Raw genomic sequence first — 15,249 nt, 5'->3', positions numbered from 1 at the left:
TAGAAAATAGTTTGCATTCTTTAATGTTCAAAAAACACATTATTTTTCCCTTACTGTCCATTGCTGCAGCACCTCTACTCAGCCTTTGTCTGAACACTCCGTTTTAGTGCCTGTCTCTTTAAGAAATGCCCAGTCTGCTCTGACTGGTCAGCTCTCACAGGCCTGAGCAATCACCACCTACTACACTCCCACCTGAGCTCTGCCAATTTCTTTTGTAAGCATGTCCATGCCGGGGGTGTGGCTAAATGCGATGACTGTATAGTTGTGACATCACAACCTCACGAGAGTCCTGACGGCTCCTGATACACACAGTATTTATAAAATTTATGTATTTATTCTTGTGATTAAACGTGCATTATGTAAGTATTCACTTGTTGAATTCATACATAAAACAATTAGGGGGCAGAAAATCCTCCCAGTAATCCCTAACTGCTGCCAACTGTAGCTGGCGTTAGCTTGTTAGCTCAGTTAGCTGTGCAGTTAGCAGTGCGGACAGGGAGCTTGGGGCACCAGGGAGCTGTCGCTGTTTCCACTGCTGGCACAGGAGCTTTGGAACGAGACAAGGCTAACTGGTTAGCATGCTAAACATGCTTTGCAGCACATTACATAGATGTCATAATGTAGAAACTGTTATTCCTTCACATTCTGGTGATCATTTAATTACATTTTGAATGTTTTTACATATTAATATTATAGTAATTATAATTAATTATAGAAACATGATGGAATATAGCATACACACGTTTCTGACCTTGGTAGTACTTATGTTGTGGTATGGCCCATCCCTATTTCAAACACTATTTGGCACCACCGCTTGAGCTTACTGGCCTGAGTGGGATTGAAGAGGTTGAAACTAGCGACGCCTGACATATGTTGTTTAGTCTGGTGCTGTATCCGACCATACGAGCATGTAGAGACTATATATCCTGCATGTCTGACCTGCGGTATAATCTGATAAAGCTTGCATCATTGGTTTCATAAAGCGCTGGCATCTGGCCTTTAGCTTTGAAGCATAAAGAGCTTGTCATAAAGTATCCATAGACTGCTGTACATGAAAAGCATTAGGAGTCCGCACATAGCAGGCTGTTATTAGGTTACTATAGTAATGTAAATGGATTAAAACCACTGCTCGGCTCTAGTGACTCCCAATGAGTGAGCTAAATGATTCACTGTTGGATTTAGGCCCCCCTCTAATCGAATACAGCGTACGCTGTGTATGGGATGCAAACTGTGATCAGTGTCATTTAAACCGGAGTCTGACTTCACTCTGGACATATTGCTGAGACAGAAGGATGGAGGAGGATGAGAGGAAGAAGGGATGATTAGAAAAGTGCAGATGGGTAAAAGAAATAAGGCAGTCACAACGTGCTGTGTTCTCCATGTGCATGTTGTGTGTTTTCATGCAGGTTGCCAGGTTCTGTGTACTGTATGCATTTTGTTGTTTCCTCCCGTCCAGGTCGCCAGCCATGGGGAACCTCATTAAGGTCCTTGGCAAGGATTTAGAGAACTGTCCACATTTTTTCCTGGACTTTGAAAGTAAGTGAGCGCCGGGGTGTGTGCGCGTGTCTGTGTGCTTGAAATGTGAGAGCACATGTGTGCAGCGGAGGTGTTCAGTGGGAGGTCGCTGGGTGGGGTCAGGGGAGGTATATTTGGATGCGAGCTGCTGAGTTGTTGATGGTGTGATGGAGTGGTGTTGTGGGTGTGGTTTGTCATTATCAGACGCTCTCTAGTCCCACTCTCAGTGCTTTCTGATGCCCTTCTGACCAATGATTTTATGACTATACAGTGCGTAGGTACAAATAAAACGGTGTGCAGGTAATCAGGCAGAGAATCACAATCAGATACATTCACAGGGAAGAGTTCACTTAGGTTGTTATCTTTTATACTGTGCAGTAATGTGCTCACAAACTCTCCACAGCTGATTTACAGTATATATACAGTATATTCTGACCTATATACATTATAACCGGCATTCATACACATTCTCTGTAACATCTGACTTTTAATTTTTCCTAAACAAAGCAAACTATGAGTAATAATACTATAGGAGTGGGATTAAAGAAGCTCTGTGTCCATGTTGCCATGCTTCACCCAGGAGATACTTCCACCATGCCATTCCAACAACCCCCTCTCATCCAGTCCCCCACCCTGACACCTTCACCTCTCACACACCACACACACACATAAAAACTCACACACACATACACGCACGAACACGCGCACAACCCCGACACCCATCCCCTCATCACCCACAGACTTCTCCCCTCTCTCTGTTCCAGGGGGCTCATGGGAAACCTCCTGAAAGTGCTGGCTTGCGCCGAACTTGAGCATGGCCCAATAGTTTTCCTTGACTTTGAACGTGAGACCATCCGCTTCTTATTTTTTTGAGTTATCCCTTTCTCTTTGTTGCCTTTGCTTTGTTTTCCTCATTCCATCGATCTTAGCTGACCATTGTGTCATCTTTACGTCCTTATTTATCCCTTTCTCCCTCCTCAGCTCTTCTCCTCCTCACCCTCCTCTTTGTCTTTTGATTTCTGCTCCAGGGACTGGCATTTGAAAGTCATTTGGCTTCTTTTCTGAAGGGTCTTATTCACACGCGCCACATCTTATTAGACGCAGACAGATGCACAATGGCACGGTGACGCCGCGACAAAATGACAACAATAATGCTTTGATCTCGGCTCATAAGCTGCAAAAAACTGTGGAGAAATAAACTGAATGCCAGTCCTGTGTGGGTTTCTGTTGCTCGGAGATGATGATGGCTAACACAAGTCTATCGTCATCCTCCACCTCCTCATCTCCTCATCTCCTCATCCCCTATTGTGTGACCTATTGTGTGTCTGACCTATCCGTGTGTGGGTGAGTGTACGCTAAATAATGTGTGTGTAAGAGTGAGAAAAGCCGAAAGAAAGAAAGATTGTGAAGGAGGCTGGTAAATGAAACCACCTCCAACCCCCTCTTTTCTCTTTTCCCAGTCAGTGGATTCTAAACTTTGCAGTGTGAAGATGTCCATCTCAACAAGTCATTCAGCTGTAGTGCTCAGTGTTAACATCTTCTGTAGTTTTGACAAACATTTAGTCAGAAAGGTTAATAAAAGTCTACGGCCACGTTAGCAGCTCTGTGAGGCTGGATTTGTTGAGCTAAATGCTAACATCAGCAAGCTAACGTGCACACAGCGACAACATGCTGATGTTTAGCTGCAATTGTTTACTATGTTCAGCATCTTAGCTTAGCTTGTTAGCATGCTTGCTAATTAGCACTAAACACAAAGCCATGCTGCTAGCTAAAAAATGTTCTTCCCTCTTTCACAATAGGCTATTTTAAAGTAAAAGCACAATAAAAAATGTACAGAAGATTTTTCACTAAATGATTTGTTCAGATGGAGATGTTCTGCAGTGTATCCCAACATATTCTGCCCCTCCTCAACCACTTTCCCCCCTCTAACAGCTGGCTTCCTCCTCCTCCTCCTCCTCCTCCTTTACTGACTGTATGTTACAGTGGGGGTGGGAGAGCTCACTGCTGGCAAGAGACGTCAGCTGTCAAACAGGCTGAATTTACCCTTCATTTTTTATGCCTGTGATTCACCTAACTTCAAAAGCAAGTGGAATGAGTCAGACTCAGGCATCGCAGCTTTTAGACACGTCGACCCCCTCCTCTTCCTCCTCCTCCTCCTCCTCCACCTCCTCCCCTGTGCCATCTGTGAGCTCTCCTCCTCAACCCAGAGACACAGTCACCTCTGTCACACAGCTCAAAGTTTGGCTTAAACTCTATACTTAGCTCTCGTCAAGCTATTGATGGCTGAATGCTAATAATTATAGCGTGTTTAAACCTTTTGAAGGATCAGGAGCAAATCCGATGACGAAATAGAAAAAACGTGGATACTTTTTCATTAAAAGTTTCCTTCTCACACATGAAGACATGACGCTTGGATTTATCTACTGGTCACCACGTCCAATATTACGATGAAGGTAGCTACTTACTAGAATAGCTACTTTCCTTTTAAAAAAACTTACAAACAATCTAAAAACCTCAAAAACACAGTGTTTTGAATGCGTATTATTATAATATTTAAGATTATATGTTCGCAGTGATGAAGGCTCTTGCGGCAGACAACTCTTTCCGCCTATGGTCCAACGCATTAAAAACCTTTCAGTTCAAAAATATTTGCAAAAAGCCAAGCCCCTGCTTGAAGTCTTAATGCTAAGTGTTGTATCGATCTTTTAATCTAGCTCAGCAAGTAAGTGAACTATTCCTTTAACGGTGCAGTTTCAGAAGAGAAGGATCTTCATTGACTGGTCTTTTTTATGCCTAAACAAAGTACATAAACAAACTCTTCATTTTCAAGACTGAATAAACAAACTGACCTTCAAGGACAAAGCAGTTTCAGACTGTTTTACTTTGTTTATATGTGGCGGACCCTGCCGCCTTTTCATCTTCAAACGGTGTTCTGGGACCTTATTTTCCTCTGAGAACAGCTTGTTTATTCAGTTATGGAAACAATAAATATTTGTACTATTACCTTATTAATAGTGCAAATATCAAAACTCCAACTCCACATAAAAGCTATGACCAAAAGCTCACTCAATTATTCCTGTACCTTGTAAACAAAATATGTTGTTGTTTACCAGAGAATTGCAGGAGCGCATTAGTGAAAAAGTCATCGCTAAAATAACAGTTCTTGCTGTGCTTATTATGGCAGGCAGTGTGCGCGGAGGATAGCAGATATTCCATGATTACTATTTCCCTGCAGGGAGGCAATGCCTCAGGGTGCAAAAATAATCAGCGGTGCTGCCGCATGTGGAGAGCTGCCTGCCTGCGTACACTCCCACTCCCTCTCACTTTATACCTGAGTCACACATCGAGACGGATAACTTGGCGAAAAGAAAACCAAACACAACGACGACTCAAGAGGACGCATCCTAAATTGTGTCGCTCAAACGCTTAATCCCTCCTGTATGCATGCAGCACGCCACATGGGCAAACAAAGCAGATCTGTGGCTGGGAGGAGCCCTGCGGCAAAAAACACCGAGTTTACAGTATGTGTGCTGCTCGCCGTGCATGCCCAGAGGTTGTCCTCCCTGCTGCGTGTTTGTTTCAACATTTCTTACAATTAAACCTCGAGGGCAACAAAAGTCCCTCTACCCATTCATAGACGTGGAGGGGGAAAAAACAAGTGAGAAAAAGATGGATTGGACTATTACATCAATCTGATGGGACAATTACACCTGTGAAGGCCCGTATAAATCCCAGTCGAGGCGATTAGAGTTCAGGAGTCGGACACTTCGTCCAAGTGGTGCATTCCAGCTGAAAACCATCCGAATGTTTAACTATCAGTTGTGACATCTTCATCCAAACACTACCCTGAAGTGAAACTGGCTTGTCATCGTCTGGTCCTCATTGGCTGACCACAGACTGTAATCAAACCTCGCTGTGTGACAGAGCGTGGCTCACAGGTCTCTTGTTATAACTCTATGGTGGGTAAATTGGATCATACATTTACCGGCCAGACCTTAGATGAGCACGGCTGCAAGGCCCACTAAGACTTCTAACTTTTATTGCAGTCGTGTAGAGAGTAATTGGTTATCTCAGGCTGTTATCTGGCCTTCATCTTTTCAGCTCTTTCTTTATCACTAACCTCCTTCTCTCCTTAAATCTTCTCTTCTTTTCCCCCTCAATTTTCTTCACCCTCCCCTCAATACTTTCACTTCCCACTCTCTCTCTCTCTCTCTCCCTCTTTACTTTCCTTCCTCCCCTCCCAGATGCCCAGCCCACGGAGGCAGAGACAGCCGTGTGGAACCAGGTCAGCGCTGTGCTGGAGGAGGCTCATGGGATCCTCGCCGAGCTGCAGTCCTATAATGGCGCGGGCCAGGAGATACGAGAAGTGAGCACGAAGCAGTCGATAAAGGGCTGAACGTCGATAAACTGTCGAGTCCACTCTGCAGTGTGGAGATGAAAAGATAACGCTCATGTGTGACTCACATGGCCTGACAGGGTGGAAATCTGACATGTAATGCAGTGAACCTTGCAGTGAATATAGGCAGACACAGAAATGTGTGAAAGTGTTTTTTTCAAACAAACATTTCGTGCAATATGTTGTTTTCGGTGGGGATGTTATGGTAGAGGCGTAAACATCCTCCGTTAGAAAGCTGGCACGCTGGTCTCGAGACGTCACTGCAAACCAGTCCCCTCTGCAGCATGAACGATCGCTGCTGATTGCTCAGCTGTTGGCATTATTCTGCTTGTTAACAAGAGGTGCTGATTCGTTTCCTCTCCCTGCCTCGTAACCTTGAGGACTTAGAAGCATTTCTTAAGACTCTGTTTTTATAAACTACACATCGTGAAGCTTTTAATATTTGTTGAATCTGGAGTGCACTGAGCCCATTACTGACGTTTAGGAATATTTTATGCTTAAACTGACGATAGACAAGTTTTTTGCTTCAACGTTTCATTATAAAGTATACGTCGATTGCATAATTTAATAGCTGCAGAATAATATCATCATCAGCGTTTAGACATTGCTTCCACTGTGCTATTTTGTCTGCCAATGGGCACAAAATCTCCAGGGGGAAAATGAAGGCTGACTGGCGATCCAGTCAGGCTGGCAGCCTGGCACCGTTTCGATCTGCTTTCACATCATCATCGCAGCCTAAATGAATATATAAACTCACATTTTGTCCAGTGTTTTAGCTGCGACTCTGAGTAAAACAGAAAGCAATCATTTTGTCTTTGCCACAATAAAACCTCTTTGTTTCCAGTTTAAGTCATCCCACCAGGGGGGAAAAATCTGAATGTGTCATACATGGATCCATCCTTTAAAAATGATGTCATTGTCAGTGGAGCATGAAATGACTGGCAACATTCTATGTTTTTGTTATTTTAATAAATCCCATGAAAAGACCAAAAACCAACAATGAGTACTGTATATCCCACTAACAAGTACTACCTATGCAGCCAAAGCCTAACATACAGTAGATTATTCCTTCGTGCCATGGACCTCCGTTGTAAAAACATGTAAATGTGTCCCAGCATTGCATCGGGTGACGTCCTGTCATTACAGTTAACACTGGCACTGTAGTTTATCTTGAGTCCTACAAAGACTCTCCTTCTGCTGTAAATACTCACTACTAGCAAATGTATATCAGTCCCTGGCTGAAAATAGTCCCCAACTAATGCACCATTTACTAGGGTTGCATAGATATACCAGTTTGCTGTGGTATGAAAATCGACAGTTATTACATTTACATTTGCTTATGGCTGCAGTGAATTGTTGAGGATTAGTGTAAGAAAAAAAATACTTTAATTTTATTTGTGTAATGCTTGTCAGGCCATGATATTTTGTGAAATTAGTGTTAAAAAAGTCCCTTCTGTTTTCTTTCCAGTTTGGATCATTGTAACTGATAATAATAATGAAATGAGAATGAAACTATACATTTGTGCCCCATATTTTAAAACTTACATCTTAAGTAGAAACAGACGGACTTGGGACTGAGTGACATTGAAAGTTGTGAAGAATGGAGGGATGAATTACTGCATAGCTGATTCTGTTGATAAGAGCTGCCTCATTCTTTAAGGAAGTATGTCTCTACTTTGTGGTGTGTGCCTGTTGGATAGTTTGTTTAATGTCTTATCATTTGTTACAATAGCCAAATAATACACTTAAGTATTAAGTGGCTATTATGTGTCATGTCTCTGATACCTCCATCTTTGCTGAACTGAAATCACTATGGTGTGGAACTTGAAGTTGAAAGTGAAAATGTTACTGAAGTGAAACATCGCTTAAAGGAGGAGAGGACGGAGACCATGGGGAGCTTTTGAAAATCCTTTTTGGAGAGTAACATCTGTTCCTTGCCCACAGGCCATCCAGAACCCAGGCGACCTCGCTCTTCAGGAGAAGGCCTGGAACGCAGTCTGCCCCCTGGTGGCCAAACTGAAGCGCTTCTACGAGTTTTCCCTCCGACTGGGTGAGCATGACTATTGCATGCGGCCTATAGAGTAGTTTCAGGTGATGTAACACACTCTCTGGTGGCCATATTGGAAGTCCAATAGGAACTGGAATTATAGCTGCGAGCAGCTATAACCTAAATCTGAATTTAGAAACAGTTTTAGCTTTTAGTCAGTCAGTTTTCAGCTGCCAATAGGAACATTACATCACCTCAGTTGGTGAAAGTGTTTTATAGAGTTAGTGGAAGGGAGGAAGCCCTACCAGCAGCAGAAGATAAGGTAAAGACTGCACACAGACAGAGGAGCATCACTCATCTTCATGTGTCTTCTTTGAGGCTAAAATGAGCCTTTTTGACAACGCTGTAACATTTTGGTCTCGTCTTTGTAGAACACAGAAGTGTAGGAAGACCGCTGACATGTTCAACACTGGTCTCACAGACTCCCACTGCATGATAACTGTAGCTGTTGTTTCGTCTTTTCGACAGATATTCACATGAGACATATGACATGTATTGGATGTGACAGGCAGCAACTGTTGTACATTATGCATACATTGTGCCTCTGACAAATAGAGTAAAAAAAGAAATTTCATTAGAATATCATTAGAATGATGTGTGTGAGAGGACGGCTGTTTTCACAATCATTGTTGAAAGTGTTTTTTTCAGGGGGAACTATTGTGCTTTTTTGTTTTTTCCTTCTGTCAGTGTGTTATATAGCTTCATGTGCATGCAAAAGATCTTGAAAGTTAAACAGGTCTAAGTCTGCATCGACAGAAGCTCCTCTCTCCCACAGAAAACACTGCTACTCAAACGCCTCGTCAGTAGTCCCACCTTTAATTCCGTGACTTTGTGACATCACACTACATTACCATGTCACACATTGGCATAATTTAAGCGTAGAGACTAGTTTGGCACGGGAGAATTGATTTAGCACAGCTGCTCTGTTGTTGTTAGCGGTGCTGGCTCAGGCGTGAGTAAGCTTACCAATCAGAGGAGACTGGTATTCTCGAGGGGGGGCCTTAAAGAGACAGGAGCTAAAACAGAGTGTTTCAGACAGAGGGGGCATACAGTGCTGTAGCACTGGATGATATGAGAAAACTGATGTCATTGAATGATGATTTGTGACATCATAAATAGTTTGGAAGCGATCCTGGTCCAATATTCATCAAACACACGTGTGATGTGGAAACCTAAAGCCAGCAGTGCACATACACTGAGAGTGGACTTCACAGTTAGTATGAGGCATCTCGTGTCCAGCACTTAAAATATTTGCATATTAATTTTCTCATTTTTAGTTACAGAGCCATCAGAGAATTGTCATGAATGCCTTAATACATGTGTGGAGGGGATCTTTAAATAAGTAGCAGATTAGTTTTAAGGCGATGAACATGGGGAGAAGCTCATCTCGTTCTGTCAGCGCTGCTTCACAGCTCCACTCCATGTTGCCACGTAACCACCATCGTGATTTTACATGCAGTTTCAGTCGGCAGCATTCCGAAACACACACGCACGCACACACACACACACACACACACATACACTGTAATGTCCTCTCAGCCATCTCTGCAGCATCCTGACCCAGCAGCCAGGCAGCCGTTGCTACGGAAACAGCGGTACATGGTTGTCCAGAACAGAGAGAGAGAAGTAGGAGCAGAGCAGGAGAGTTCGGCTGCCGCCTCTGCTCTGCCTTCCAATAATACTTCCATCTCGTGGACACTGTGCTCTCAGCTTACCAGAGAAAGAGGGCTGACTAATAATTAATGATAATGTATCAGCGCTAATGTATCCACAAGATACAGCACAACAGACATCTTGTAGACGTCGCCTTCCTGCCCTCTTTATGAACACAAATGATCAAATCTTAATGATTAGGAGAGTAAAAACATGAAAACCATTCCCGATTCTGCCCCAAGCACCACCTTTTTATGATTTATGTCCTCGATCAAAGGGTGCAAGAAGAGGTGAAGAGGTCGCGTGTACAGTAAACAAACAGCCGGAGTGTTTCTCCATCCTATCTGTCAGTGTATACCCTCAGGAACCAGTGCTCAGGATCGGCACCATGCGCTCTGTGCTAACAACAGGAGGGAGAGCTGGCCAGGCCCTTTAGATGAAACACTTCAGTGCTGTATTTATAGAAGGCCCTTATACATTTTTAATGCAGAGGGAAGGGATGGGGCCTCTGGAGACTTTGCTTCTGAGGCATTGCTACCACATACAGCCTCTGGGGTCCGGCTCTGGTGTCTGATTTGTTATAGCACTGAAGAGGCTTGGGCTCAATAGCATATGTGACGCAGTGGATATGTTTGGTTGCTGGTGCGATGTCAACAAGGATGTTGAGGCAGCTGTGTGATCTCTATGGAGTGCCACTTAAAGTAGATGTTTGTTTAGCTTCTCTTGAAATGTATAGTTAATACCTGTTGTCACTGAGGGCAAAAAGGGATCAGTTGACCTGCTGAACCTTAGAAAAGGTCAATATTACTCTCCAGGCTCAGCTCAGTGTGTCGTAGAAAGACTAGTCACGCTTGCATCTCTGTGATGCTTCATGTTGCGCTAAATAATGTGTGAGAGAGTGAGAGATAAAGATTTTAAAATAAGACAATAAATGAAAAAACCTCTATTTCCCCCCTGTCAGTGAATTCTGCACTGTGAAAACATCCATCTTAACAAGTTAAGTCACTCCTCTCTTCTAGTTTTTGCAGCAAGTTGAACATTTTAACTCAGAGTCAACAGCCATGCTAGCAGCTTTGTGAGTGCTCTCACCTAAATGCTTGTGTCATGTCAAAAGGGGCCTGTTTTAGGACCTGAACTGTGCTCCCAGAAGGGGTCCAACTGTTTGTAATGCTGCCTGAGGCCACATCCCACTGTACCGGGTCCATTTCTAAAAGCTCAACAGGTATCTGGCGATATCCAACAAGGACGTGACATAACTGGAGTGAAGTGATTTCATGTTTGAAGCAGTTTAAATCCTGCTGCTGCTGCATTTTGTTGTTTAAATGTGGTGACATGAAAGAGACTTCAGATCCAGACCAGATTAGAGAGACTTACATCGGTCTGAACATGAGGAGATATAAAGCCTGTACAGCAGCAGCAGCAGCAGCACCAGTGTGACATGCAGACTTGTGCCGATACGTACATTTCTGACATCTAAGTATGTTTGCAGAGAATGCCTTGCGCAGCCTGCTGGAGGCGCTGACCAGCCCGCCGTACGCTCCCATGCAGCACCTGGAGAGAGAGCAGGCCCTGGCCAAACAGTTTGCTGAGATCCTTCATTTTACACTCAGCTTTGATGAACTAAAGGTGAAGGGAGTCATTCTTGGTCTAATTACAGCCCTCAGACTGACCTTTACTGTCCTGAAAAATCAATATATTCCTTCTATTGGCTTTTGAAAAGCTAAATCACCTCTTCTCTCACCATGCAGATGACAAATCCAGCCATTCAGAATGACTTCAGCTACTACAGGAGGACTATAAGCAGGAACAGGCTGAACAACCAGCAGGTGAGGCGTTGGAGACGTGATCCGGCTCAGGCTGTTTATGCTGCATACACGATCAAATGTTCAGCTTAAGCAGCATGGTTTCACTTTCACTCTTTAATCATTAATGTCTAACGAGGAGGTGTTCCTCTCCTCCCTACGACACAAAGAGAGAAGCAGTATTTCATTTGCCGTTTAGTCACACGAATTAGAGCCAGGACTGGCTTCATCGTTACCGGATGACAAGATTATTGGACTGTGTGCAGATGATGATTAATGTTTTTTAAAGATGTGATTCATGTTGGCACACAGCTGGAAGCGGAGAACGAGGTTAACAACGAGATGGCCAATCGGATGTCCCTGTTCTACGCTGAAGCAACACCAATGCTGAAGACTCTGAGTAACGCCACCACCAAGTTTGTTTCAGAGGTAGATTCACAGTTCTTTCCCAATCAGGTCCACATATAGAGGAAGTCTAATGTATGAAGACTTGGTTCACACAAAGAGTGGGAACGTTCTCAACTGATCTTGAGTCCAGATTTAACTCCCATAGTTGTAATGATCGTCATCTAAGGCACACATCGAGCAAAAGTCAGATGAAATTAATTTAGAAAGCATCCAAAAATGTTTAGGAGAGAGTTAAAGGTGACCTTCCATCTTTAATGGTGGCTTAGAGACCTCGGGCCTCATTTATAAAGCTGAACTTAGTCTAAAGATCATTTCTGACAGCGTGCTTACATTTGATTCTAAGAATCCTATTAGTAACAAACACACGCCAGCTGCTTTGTATCATATATATGCTCATTATGCACAGAACTAACTGCTAACTAAGAGTTTCTTTATTACATCATCTAAAATCTGTGTAACAAAGGGAAGACACACTATGAAATAATCAAACATTAATCAGAGACCGACCAATGAGTACACGACTCTACTGATCAGCCTACCTACATGCTTGTTTACTCATCACACAGCTGTGGTCAATGTCAAGACGTCCTGTGCTGAATGAGCAGAGAGCGCATGCAGACCAGAGCAAACAGCCTGTTATTAAACACCTACAGAGATCAGAGTGCAGTCGTGAATGTACTGTAACGTGAGGAAAATCAATGAGAGATCTGATCAACCAGTTCAGCGTATAACTATTTTTACAAAAAATAAAAGAAATAACTTAAATATAAATAAGATTTTATGTAGCTATATAACTCCTTATCAGTGGTACTGGTATAAGGCTAAGGGTTTAGTCAATAGACGTCCTTGTACGCTTGTGTCCTCACCTCAAGTGCCTTTACTGGACAGTTGCGTGACCGCCTCTCCTTCTCCTTTCCATTGCTGTCACAACAGTATTTTAATGTAGAGGAAGCAGTTTTTTTTTTACTTTACACCTCAGTACTTTTAGGACGCGTGCAAAATTTAGAGGACATGCTGGTCATGATTGCCTTCATACTGACCTCATACTTGGACTGAACTCTGCAGATGTACTGTGTCTCCACCTTGTGGTAGAACATTTGTTCAATCAGGACATAATGTACTGAGGAAAACGTGGGTGCATTTGTCAGCGAGGGATGGAACGAACATTTCCTGTGTTTATCTGATTTCCAAACATTCACATCTCACTCTTCTGATTCCTCTCTCTTTCCTCTCCATCTGTCAGAATAAGACCTTGCCCATCGAGGACACCACAGACTGCCTGAGCACCATGGCCTGTGTGTGCCGTGTCATGCTGGAGACTCCGTGAGTACTTTCCACACTCTGCCTTCTCTCTATCATCCCTTCCTCGATCCATCTCCTTCTCCTTTTCTCCAAAGGTCAGAAGCTTAGATTTTAATTAACAAGCCTTTGCAAAGTGAATACAAAAGAGGCCTTCTCAAGTTTGAGCCACTAATTCAATCTACTGAATGACACAGTGAATCATTCAGAGTCCTTCATGCTAAATTTAAAATGCTTAAGCCTTTTGTGTTGGATGTCTTCATGTGAATAAAAAGTCATCAGCGACGTGTCGAGGGAATCGCAGAGTGCTTTAAATAACAGCAGTAATATTCTGTGTCACCCTGACTCTGTCCCGTCTTGTCCTCCGCTCATTGTTCAACTATTTAAAACCTCTGGTTAAACCCTTTTCCTCTGTCTCTGTCACAGGGAGTACCGCTGTCGGTTCACCAACACAGACACTATGCTGTTCTGCATGAGGGTGATGGTGGGAGTCATTATTCTCTACGACCACGTTCACCCTGTCGGGGCTTTTGCCAAGACCTCCAAAATCGATGTGAGTACAAACAGATGCGCGTGATTTCTGCCTCTGGAACACACAAACGTTCCCTTCAAAATTCATATTCATCCATCAAAAACTGTACCACATTTTGAGCCCAAATTGGATCCTTGTCAGATTTACTTTTGTACCTGATGATGTACTTTTCCTAATGAAATACAGTAGAAATTTTAAAGTGAGTGTTAAACCTTGTTGGAAGTCCTTGAGAGGCAAAATATAAGCCTATAATCTTTCAGTTCTAAATCTGGTTTATACTTGGCTTTCATGAAAGAACTGGATATTTGCCAGTCATGTCATCCACTTCCAATACAAAGGAGACTAGTCACAGTAAACATAGTATACCTGAGGGATCAATACATGTTTTTTTTTAATGGTAAATCTTAAATTAGTTGCAATCAAGATCAAGATTTAATTTCTTATTGATAATCGAGCATCGTACTAGGGTGTTGTGGGGTGATTCTTTTTTACTGTCAATAAAACCTGCAGAAAACGCTGCCCAGGTCGGCCTTCAGGAGCCGCTAACCCACCAAACTTATTGTAATAGGCTAGGCTGCTGTGGAGAGTTTCAACTTCTGTTTTAAGTAGTGTTTCAAATGCTTGTCTACCCTGACGTGAATATGTTTTGATTGGAAAAAAAGTAAAGGCTTCAAAAACTTAGTATTCCTATCAAAGCTATAGTTTATTTATCATCAGCATAGAAACACATTCGCTACAGGTCTTTATATTTATCTAGTGGGTTGAGATCCCAGTTTGGACCACTAGCAGCACGGCTAAGTGAGCTAACTAGCTAGCGACAGCTACAGTTAGCAGTTACCCTTGTGATATGCTGCACCCCTATTTGAGTGGAATATGAATTGCCTGATGGTCACTTCTTACATACTTTAACAGTTTATAGACCTCTTAGGAAAAACCTGCATTTACAATGTTTTTTTTCTCGTTTTTTTGTTGATGTGGTGTTGTGATGTTTTATGTAATGTTTTCAGTGTCCTTTACAATATAGGCGATAATAAATGGCTTTTTAAAATCTATTTACTCAATAATTCTCATGAATATAAAGCTTAACGTAAACGTTAAGCAGAAATGTTTGTCTTTTTTATGTAATTGTAGCTTTTCCGTGTAAAATACTTCATACTTTTTACCTTTACAAGCAGATAAACCCTTTAAGTCAAACAGTTTGAGGAGCAAAAATCCTTTAATTGACCTACTCTCAGCTCATGTCCAGTAACAGTCCAGGAAGATGAGGAACCACAGGTCTAACCTTAAAAAAACGTGCTGTTACTCATGTATCACACATGTTCAACATTACACTGGTAGATGAGGTCACTTACTGTTATAAATGTGTGTTCTTGAGTCAGTGTGTGAGGCTGCAGCAGCAGCAGTAGCAGCAGGAGATGAGTTGATCTGAGGCTGCTGACCTTTCTCTAACACCCTGTGTTGTCTTTGTGTTGGGCAGATGAAGGGCTGCATCAAGGTGCTGAAAGAGCAGCCGTCCAACAGTGTGGAGGGGCTTCTGAACGCACTGAGGTGTGTATCAACGTGTGTGTGTGTGTGCGTGTTTCACTAGCAAAGACAG

The 15,249-nt window shown here is 42.8% G+C and overlaps 1 protein-coding gene across 2 annotated transcripts in view; it reads left to right on the top strand.

The window, feature by feature from the left end:
* The window catches only part of fam49al (family with sequence similarity 49 member A, like), a 36,484-nt gene that overhangs the window by 18,822 nt on the left and 2,413 nt on the right, over positions 1-15,249 (top strand). The window contains exons 3-11 of one of the 2 annotated variants that reach the window (XM_084378877.1): positions 1,457-1,536; positions 5,760-5,881; positions 7,856-7,961; positions 11,101-11,237; positions 11,360-11,437; positions 11,726-11,842; positions 13,065-13,144; positions 13,547-13,673; positions 15,130-15,200. In XM_084378877.1, coding sequence (XP_084235003.1) covers positions 1,467-1,536; positions 5,760-5,881; positions 7,856-7,961; positions 11,101-11,237; positions 11,360-11,437; positions 11,726-11,842; positions 13,065-13,144; positions 13,547-13,673; positions 15,130-15,200 — 908 coding nt within the window. In that variant the 5' untranslated portion in view covers positions 1,457-1,466. Of the gene's footprint in view, positions 1-1,456; positions 1,537-2,279; positions 2,360-5,759; positions 5,882-7,855; positions 7,962-11,100; positions 11,238-11,359; positions 11,438-11,725; positions 11,843-13,064; positions 13,145-13,546; positions 13,674-15,129; positions 15,201-15,249 lie in introns of both variants that reach the window. The other variant, XM_084378876.1, reaches the window with a different exon arrangement.

Source organism: Pagrus pagrus (genome assembly GCF_965226575.1).
Source record: "Pagrus pagrus genome assembly, chromosome: 17".
NCBI lineage: Eukaryota > Metazoa > Chordata > Actinopteri > Spariformes > Sparidae > Pagrus > Pagrus pagrus.
Note: the sequence above shows the minus strand (reverse complement) of the source record. Positions and strands in the feature narration are given on the sequence as shown.